This window comes from Tachysurus vachellii, chromosome 3, assembly GCF_030014155.1.
Source record: "Tachysurus vachellii isolate PV-2020 chromosome 3, HZAU_Pvac_v1, whole genome shotgun sequence".
Classification (NCBI taxonomy): Eukaryota; Metazoa; Chordata; class Actinopteri; order Siluriformes; family Bagridae; genus Tachysurus; species Tachysurus vachellii.
In genome coordinates, this window is record NC_083462.1 from 13,522,340 (window position 1) to 13,531,906 (window position 9,567).

The following is a 9,567-nucleotide window of genomic DNA, read 5'->3' on the forward strand; positions in this document are numbered from 1 at the left end:
TTGCTCCTCCACATTCTGATGGTTGATGTAAACATCACACAAAAAAAAAAAAAAAAAAAAAAAAATAGGCAAAGGTTTATTTTAGGTTCTGGTGCTGGGGGTATTAGGCCCCTAAGCAAGGCCCTCAATTGCTCAGCTATATAAATGCGGTAAATGTAAGTTGCTCTGGATAAAGGTGTCTGCCAAATGCCATAAATGTAAATACCTCAAAGAATTGAGTTTCATATCATCCATTTGTCTTAAGATGTTTTTAAAGCTCATGCAGTTATAACTCATGTATAGACATTGTGTGTATTTTACTGTATTTGTGGATCTTGTTCTATTTGGATCTCTATAGTTCCTCTGCCTGCTCTCTGTGACTAAGTGACTAGGGCGGATAGCCAGAGCATAGAACTTTTCTGTCCTGAGAGGTCAGATAAGGTGGACTGGACACCATGAAAGTAACCCTGGGCAACACCTGCTGTATGCTGGAACATGTGTCTGACTTAAAAAATCTGGACAGAACATCTGTTGCTACACACATTGAGTGTGTGTGTATGTGTGTGAGTGAGTGAGTGAGTGAGTGTGAGAGAGAGAGAGAGTGTGTGTGTGTGAGACAGAGAGAGTGTGTGTGAGAAAGAGTGTAAGTGTGTGTGAGAGCATGAGTGTTTGTCTGTAATATTATTGTGCGAGACAATAAAAACCACACACACAGAGAGAGAGAGCGTGAGTGACTGTGTGTGTGAGAGAGAGTGTGTGAGAAAGAGTGTGAGAGAGAGTGAGTGTATGAGTGAGTGTGTTATTGACCGAGTGCATGTGTGTGTATATACACTGTATTTAAGTAAGGACAGAACACTGATGATCATTCATGTTTCCAAGCAATTATTTAACTGTAATATTGTGCGAGACAATAAAAACCACACACACACAAATCCGTTTCAGACATCAGGCGTTGTTCAGTCAACATGGAAGACACTAAACACAGAATGTGACATTAGTATAAACTTCTGTAACAATCAAATTACAATCAAAGTACCTTCACAAACACTTCATGCAAATTCCACCTTCAGGCTGACGTCATATTTTAATAACACACACAACGCCTTGTGACAGCAAATCAGCCAAAATACACACACTTAAAGATATACTAGTAACTACGGTAACACTTTATTTTAAAATGGGATAAATCTTTTACAAAGCAATACTAGATGTGGGTCAAAACCTGGAAGATTTTGTGAAAGTTCTGACGTAATTTAATGCATTCGTCTTTACATCAGTAGGGAAAAAAAGGCCTCAACGGTCAGCACGGTGTTGAGTGAAATCTGTAAATCTTTTCAAGTTATTCTGTCGTATTTAGTGTTCATCTTTCACCCTCACTTTCGGTAGTAGAATTTACTCGATTTACTTCTTATAGACGTGAAGCGTTTCCTTTTTTTTTGGTTCAATTTGCATTGAAAGGCTCATTTACATATTTATGATAAGCTTAAAAAAAATAAATAAAATTAAAAAAAAAATAAGTAAAAGCCCACAAACTAAAACGTTACTTCGATTTGTATTTAAAACGTCGCTCTGTAGAAAGTCGACACCTTTTTAAACAATCAGGAAAGCTTACGTGTCGAGTGTCACACGAAACCTCAGCCAGTTCTGACAGAAACCATTTTGTCGGGCGCTGCTTTATAAAATATTTATGCATAGCTTATGGATGTGTTAATAAATGTTTCAAATAAAGTGTTAGCAAATTCCGTGTTAAATATCGAAGCCGAGTTTTAAATAAAAGGTTGCGAACTATGAAAGAAGAGCACCTTAACCTCTGGCACCAGCCACGTGATGGAGAGATTAACAATGGAGTGTAACGATGACTTTCCTGCAATCACCTACGATCTAATACGATCTCTAACAGCACCATAATCCAGTCAAACATTATATATGTTACAACAAAATATTACAACAAAAATAATAAATCGATATTAGAGGTCAAATGCAAGCGTTTTTTTTTGTTTGCAGCTTGTTTTTTTAATACAGCGAGTTTAATACACGAAGGAACCTTTAAGCCGCGTTTACACGAATGCACCGTCGCAGCCTAAAAGCGATTCTTCACCTTTTTGTGTTTAACGCCATCCGTTCGATTTTGGAAAGTTCGTGAGCACCAGAGGAAATTTTCTTCACAGCAGCTAGTTGTGGAATAAACCTGAAATGTGTGTTAGCAACCTACGAGTGAAAGTCACTGGTTTATGTGCGTTGTGTGCGAGTGTGAAACTCACGGCGAAGCTCGATACACGTGTCCCCTAAATACTTTTCCCGAGGTACCCGTGAGGAGAAAGGTAGCTAACATGGACACGCTGAGAAAATACGATCGCCAAGAATGAAAAGTGAAGAGAGAATGTCAAGAGATTAAAAAAACAGTCTGTGAGAAGAACTAGTTTGTGTAGGTTCACCTCGTGCCAGTGTTTGACTCGAAACCGTTTGGTAAAGAACAGCAAGTCTGGTAAAATACCGTATTTAAAGGACAGAGTGTCGTGTTCCCTGATTTAACACCACTGCTGTGTTTGTGTAACTGTACAAAGAAAAGCGTAGTTTAAAAAAAAAAAAAAAAAACAACCAAACAATACGATGACTACTCAAAGTAAAACATGTATATAAAAAGCAAAAGTAACAAAAATACAAGTAACAGTCATTACAAGAGACATAAATTAAGCTACAGTTATAACTACAGCTCCTACGTCCATCAGTCATCCCTGCTTTCTGTTGTACAGAGAGAAGAAAGTGAGGATAGCAGACAGGAGGACGAGCACCAGATTAAGCAGAGCATGAATCTATATTAGTGTCGAGAGAGAGAGAGAGAGAGAGAGAGAGAGAGAGAGAGAGAGAGAGAGAGAGAGAGATTTGGGTGGAGGAGCTTTGCACCTCATTTCCTTGTCGTTCTACCTCATTCTCTGCCTTATTTAATATCGTGCTTATTTTTTTCCTTCTTTAAAAGAAGGTTCACTTTTTCTTGCGTTCCTGTGAACATCTTGGGCAGTACCTATGGGGTGTTAAAGAGGAACAGACCGTTAACATTTATATATAAGAACAAAACAAAAAAATGCTCAGAGATACAGTTTCTTATCACATGACCACTCACCATTTTCCCCTGGGCTTAGTGGTCAGGCCAACACAAGCAAAGTGAAACCACTCAATGGAGCACTGTGGGGGGAGAGAGAGAGAGAGAGAATTATGCTAATTACTATTCTAATTAAACTTAAGTTCTCAATCTATTTAATCTTTTTGATACTATCGTGATTATTATAATGGTTTTTTTCTTTTTACCCTGTTCTCATAATGTTTATTGATCCTCAAAACAATACTTAATTTAAACACTGTAAACACCAGTCATGCTAATGAAACTAAATAAATTGAACTGAGAGAGAGAGAGACAGGAGTGACAGAGAGAGAAACAGACAGAGAGCGAGAGACAGAGAGAGACAGACAGAGAGAGACAGAGAGAGAGAGAGAGAGAGAGAGAGAGAGAGAGAGAGAGAGAGAGAGAGAGAGAGAGAGAGAGAGAGAGAGAGAGAAAATGACAGAAGGTTTTGGACCTAATTTTTTGATTTCCAGGTCAATAAAAAGTCCAGTGTTCTAAATACATTCAGAGTGTTTAATGACTTTTGATCCTGTGTCTGCTCCTGTTGTGTGATGGGTCTGTTCTCCTGGTGTTCACTGTACTCTGTTTAACTCCTGAACTTATAGCAAATGTTCCTGAGAACTCAAGTGCAAATGTTTCTAACATCACTGACTGGTGCCTGTGTGGCTCATCTGCTATGGATATGGTGACGCCCACAAACTTTAATAAAAGGCAAAGCTGACTGAACTAAAATGACGAAATAAGGGCAAAAATTGTGTATTCTTTTCAGAGGTACATCTTTGCCAATAAATATTGACATGATGTAACAGGGGAAGAGGCTGAAAAGCCAAAGTGTAGCGCAAAATTCCTGATTACAGATTGCATGTGTTTACTGTCTGTCGCTGTTTTGCACAATATGGTGCAAACTCATTTTTAATTAACGTTATATTCAATTTGTGAAGGAAGAAATAACCAAGAAGAAAGAAGAAATTCAGCCATGCAATGAATAACATTACTATTAACTGAGAGGAAAAAACCAGAAAGCTCTAAAACTTTAAAAAGGAAAAATACCAAATAAATAAATAAATAAATAAATAAATAAATAATCGATCTAAAAAGGATAGCAGTTTTGTTTTTTTGTTTTTTAAGTCATTGTACGAAAGACGACAGCTTTATCTCCTACAACAAAGATTCCTATAATGATAAGATATAATTTTCCAGTTTGTTTATTCCTATAAACAAACTGGAAAATCGAGGATTTCACGTAACTTGAACTCATTAGGTCTTTAAATGAAACACATGAAACTCACATCAGTGTTGTCACAGCCAATCATCTCCCCATAAGAGACCTGGTGGCACAGACAGTACGTCGGCTCGTTTGGGTCCACCGGCATGTCCAGCACATCCGAGGGGTGAACGTTGCCGAAATTCACAGTCGGAGACGTGAACTCGTTTCTGTGGGAGAAAAAATATATACATAAATATATTAGTCTACATGGTGGAGTCTGGCGCTATAAGCTGATTTTTTTTCATATACTATACAATACAAATATTGTTGGGATATTAAAGTTCGAATTACGTTTGCGTTAGCTTGACTTTCTTCTGGCTGCTCTTAGGACTGCAGTCATCGTCAGAGTTCTTGACCTTTGACCTGGTGCGAGACACCTTTTTCTCCTTAGGCCCCCGAAGGTCACCTTCAAATGAGCCAGAATCATCATCATCGTCAATAATAAATGAACGCTCCATCATTGCACTCTATCAGATCCGACAGTCAGGAGCTACAGGAGAAATGATTAGCGCTTACTCTTGTTCCCCTTACTGGAGGTAGAATCGTAGTCTGTGCTTTCGATCTGTTTTTCTTTGAGGTCTGCCTCGAAACGGGCCAAATCTGTGTCCAGCCTCCGGATGTGTTTGTCCACCTTAGGGGAGAAAAGGCAGGGTTACTCAGAGCTACAATAAGGCAACAAAACTGCTTTAAATATTAAAAAGGATTAGCTTTTAACTCTAGAACAGATCTGAGTGCTGAATACAAGACTTCTACATTCAGATGTTCTAGCTTAGCATAAAAAAGCAGCACCACCTTGTGGCATCATTTGTTATGTCTCTATATCCACGTTTTGTCTGTTACAATGGCTGTATTTAGGTTGTATCATTTAAGGCATTTGGCAGACTCCCTCATCCAGAGTGACTTATATTCATCTCTCATTTTTATATAACTGAGCAACCGAGAGTTAAGGGCCTTGCTCAAGGGGCCCAGAAGCGGCAGCTTGGTGGACCTGGGAATTGAACTCACAACCATCTGATCAGTAGATCAACACCATAACCATTAGACTACAACACCCTGTAGGTTATATCATGTAACAAGTGCTAGAACCTTACAGAACGCTGTTGCTAAGCTTACAACACAGTCTAACAGCGATGAACTGAGATACAAACAGCTGCAAAACCTACAGATTAAACAGATTTTATTCAGTTCCCTCAATAGAGTGTGACAGGGGAAAGTAAACAATAAAAATTACATCTTCATTTGTATCTCGGGCTTTTTACTAACGATGGTTAAGGACTAGTGATATAAAATCCATGACAGAAATGAGAAAATAAAAGTAAAAGAAACTCCGAATACGATTCAGCTAATAATGGCCACAAAAAACAAAGACTTCTGTTCAGTTCCATTTAGTTTATAATGATTATTAGGAGCTATTAACGTTATCTCTAAAGGAGCTCTGTAACAATTTAATCCTGTCCACTTTTATACAGGGTGAATATTAATAAGGATGTTGTGTGAAATTGGAACAGACCATCTCGTAGGTCTGCATGGCCAGCTGGACCTTGTCGTCCCCGAACTCTTTGCACTTCCCGTAGGACTGCTGGATCTGCTTCAGGAGAGACAGTTTCTGCTCTGAGGACAAGGTCCGGGCGTTTGCCGTGTAGTCACGAGCCAGGGAATCGATCTGTCCCTTCAGATCTAAATGAATAAATGAACAACAAGGCATTAATCCTGGAAATGAAAATAATCAGTGTGTTTATATTAATCGTCACTGCCTTTACCTTCGGTCCTCTGGTCCAAGTCTCGCATGAGCTGAAAATTCCTTTGAAGCTCAAAGGGAAGGTTCTCTATACCTAAAGACAGAAGAATGTCAAAATACCACATCAAGCTAAAAGGTGACCATGACAGACTCGTGAACATGAAATAAAACTTGTTCCAAGTCATTAATAATAAAACACATGGGGAAAAAAAAAAAAACACACGTCTGACGCGGCGGGTCGGCTGTGGGAGAGTTCGCTCCTGCCATGTGGTAAATAAAATACAACATTAACATAGACAATAAGAGTCTATTATTATAATTAGTATTAAAGTAACATTCTACATGGCCCCAATATTTACAGACACTACTAAAGCCAGGGTGAATTACCCTCTGGTCTTTGTACAGCTAATTACATTTTATTAAAATTTTATTTTTCCTTTAAGCGCCTCCCCTTTTTTGTGACCCTGCTCTTATTTCAGTTCAGTTCAATTTGTTTATATAGCACTTTTAACAATTCACATTATCTCAAAGCAGGTTTATAGAAGTCTTGGAAACTAAACAGAAAAAAGAAAATCTTTTTTCCATTTTTAAAATACTGTATCTCTATCCCTAACGATCAAGCGTGAGGTGACGAGGAAAAACTCCCTGAGATGATATGAGGAAGAAACCTTGAGAGGAACCAGACTCAGAAGAGAACCCCATCCTCATTTGTGTGACACTGAACTGAATAATATAAATGTAAATAATGTCCTTTCTACAACAGTTTATAATAGTGCAACCAAGAGCTCCTGATGAACTAATGAGTCATCACAAACTCCGAGTTCACCACAAACCCTACACTAATTCCTTCCTGCCTTAAGTCTTTAACTGATTGCTGGTGAAGACCAGACCATACAGCTGACTGACAACACTGGTTCAAAGAAGCCATGACGGTCTCCGGGCGGCTCCATCCACAGCAATCCCATTAGACACTGTCTGACCATGCAGATCAATCCCTGGCAGGGTGACCACCAGGCCACAAGACTCCAACCAGGGGTAGAATTTCAGCTGGAATGCTAACAAAATCAGACGTAATGCAGATGAAAGATTGAATGACTGGTGCCTTTGTGGCTCATCTGCTATGGATATGGTGACACCCACAAACTTTAATAAAAGGCAAAGCTGACTGAACTAAAATGACGAATAAAGGGCAAAAATTGTGTATTCTTTTCAGAGGTACATCTTTGCCAATAAATATTGATATGATGTAACAGGGGAAGAGGCTGAAAAGCCAAAGTGTAGCGCAAAATTACAGAATTAAATGAATAAAACGGATTGATATGAAACTGGAGAAAAGAGCCAAGAGCTCAGACACTGGACCCAACATGGAGAAACTGCTACGTTTATTCCAAACAAACAAAATCTTTCAGTGTCCTCTTGATCACCACGTGTCAGCACACAAAGAAAGACAGAAGATGGAACACTAGAGAACAGGCTATAAGGCACATTGTATGGTGAAAATGTCCAGAGTGATGGAAACCTGATGGAAGCAGACTAATCTCATGTAACCAGATCCCTTCAGACTGACGGCAGAAGGTCTGGTCTCCATAGCCCGCTTTTATTGGCAGAGGACAGACCGTGAAGGCGTCTGCCTGACACACGAAGCAACCAATCACAGTTCGTTTTGTTAAGCATCATGTTCAGGGTTGGTGAGAATGTAAAGTCGATGTTCCTACAAAAACAGACCGGCTTACAACCGCAGTTCACTCATTTAAAAACAAACAAACAAGTCTTTGAACTTCACATTATTTGGAAAATACAGTCTTCAGCTGATCCTCATCAGTGCGATCCAGCAGCTGCATCTTAGTTCAATGACTAAAGGAAAACATGCCAACTAATACACAGTTGTGGAATAAAGAGCAAAAAGATATTACAACATAATAGTAAACCCTGCTCAACCAGGTCAAATTTAAAAACTAACATTGCTGTGAAACACAACACTGAAAAACACAAGCATACAAAGTGCAGCAACGTTTATAACAAATCAAGGTTTACGTCAGTCTTCTTTCTCATGCGTGAATTTACAGAGACACAAGCTGGATGGGGGGGTGAATGAATGGGGTTTTTTCCCCTCAACTGACAGGACTGTCACAAATTCCAAACCTTTTCCGACTGGGGTGGACATTGCTGGCTCAAGATCTCAACTCTTAAATTGTTGACTGAACATTTATCCAGACTTTTTCTACAACATATGATACAGAGCCTTAGAAACAAATTTAGGAAGTGGTATTCATTGTGGTGATATATTATTTGCTCAAATAAGGTAGTTGGATTACTGACCAGATGGTTTTGAGTTCGAATCCCACATTAACCAAGCTGCCCCTAAACAATTCATTGCTGTTAGATTGCGTTGTAAGCTTAGCAACTGTAAGGTTATAGCACTCGTTACGTGTTATAAATCCCACCAGAAGGTCATGAGTTCGAATCCCACGTCCACCAAGCTGCACCTAAACAGTTCATCGCTGTTAGTGTGTTGTAAGCTTAGCAATGGCGAACTGTAAGGTTATAGCACTGGTTACATCTTATAACCTACAGGTTGTGGTAGTCTAATGGTTAAGGTGTTGATCTACTGATCAGATGGTTGTGAGTTTGAATCCCACGTAGACCAAGCTGCCACTGTTGGGCCCCTAAACAAGGCCCTTAACCCTCAATTGCTCAGTTGTATGACTTGAAATGCATTGTAAGTCACTCTGGATGATAAAGGTGTCTGATAAATGACGTGAATGTAAACAAAACACTTAGATGTGTTTACATTTACTAGCTTGCATGCTAACAGTAAGACTAGCGTCACCTCTCAGACAAAATAACACAGTTTCTCGATACGAAAGGGCGAACAGGGCTGTTTATCGTGATTTTATCATTATTAAATGATTAAATATGATATAAATGACACGCTTTAGAACTAAACGCTGCTTTGAAATGAAGACAAAAGGCTTACTGTCTAAATAGTGCTCCAGATACATTCCGGCCGCCATCTTGGAAAAACACAAACAAAAGTTGTTCCAGGCTTCGGGCTTCGTGTGTGGTGTAATAGAGCCAAGATAAACCCCGACGTGTGAGAGATTTACTAATCGTGATGATTAGGACAAGACTAAGGACTCTTTACGTGTACATGAGATAAACTGGGTGACTGTAACCACCTTTATTGTTAAAGGTAACTGCACGCTGCCGAGTGGCCTGGAAAGGGAAGATATGTCGAATGTCGAAAGAATGATCAGCGATCAATGATTGGTTAATGCAAATGATACGGAAACCCGGATAAACCAATAAGGTTTGGATTTTTTCTTGCGCACGACGTTAAGAGTCACCATGATTCAAGCCATTAAACAAAGAATGGTTTTATTTATTTATTAAAACATTAAAAAGTCAACAAATATTTAAAACATTTATATTTCACCTGTTTTTTTTATCATTTATTGTTGC

At 39.0% G+C, this 9,567-nt stretch overlaps 1 protein-coding gene across 1 annotated transcript; it reads right to left on the reverse strand.

Moving 5' to 3' along the window:
* Positions 1–911: 911 nt before the first annotated feature.
* ing4 (inhibitor of growth family, member 4) lies at positions 912–9,355 on the reverse strand. The gene is made up of 8 exons (XM_060865836.1): positions 9,083–9,355; positions 6,128–6,199; positions 5,878–6,044; positions 4,884–4,998; positions 4,659–4,773; positions 4,390–4,534; positions 3,101–3,162; positions 912–3,001 (listed from the first exon to the last, which is right to left on the reverse strand). The coding sequence occupies exons 1-8, from the start codon at positions 9,117–9,119 to the stop codon at positions 2,962–2,964; spliced, it is 753 nt and encodes a 250-aa protein (XP_060721819.1). The 5' UTR covers positions 9,120–9,355; the 3' UTR covers positions 912–2,961.
* Positions 9,356–9,567: the final 212 nt, after the last annotated feature.

Bases quoted from the DNA above. Each gene is read 5' to 3' on its own strand.
- ing4 (XM_060865836.1), bottom strand. From the start codon at position 9,119: ATGGCGGCCGGAATGTATCTGGAGCACTATTTAGACA. The intron at 4,535-4,658 runs GTAATTCGAACT...TTTCTCCCACAG, and splicing joins AAAGTCAAGCTAACGCAAAC to AAACGAGTTCACGTCTCCGA. The intron at 3,163-4,389 runs GTGAGTTTCATG...CTCCCCCCACAG, and splicing joins TTGGCTGTGACAACACTGAT to TGCTCCATTGAGTGGTTTCA.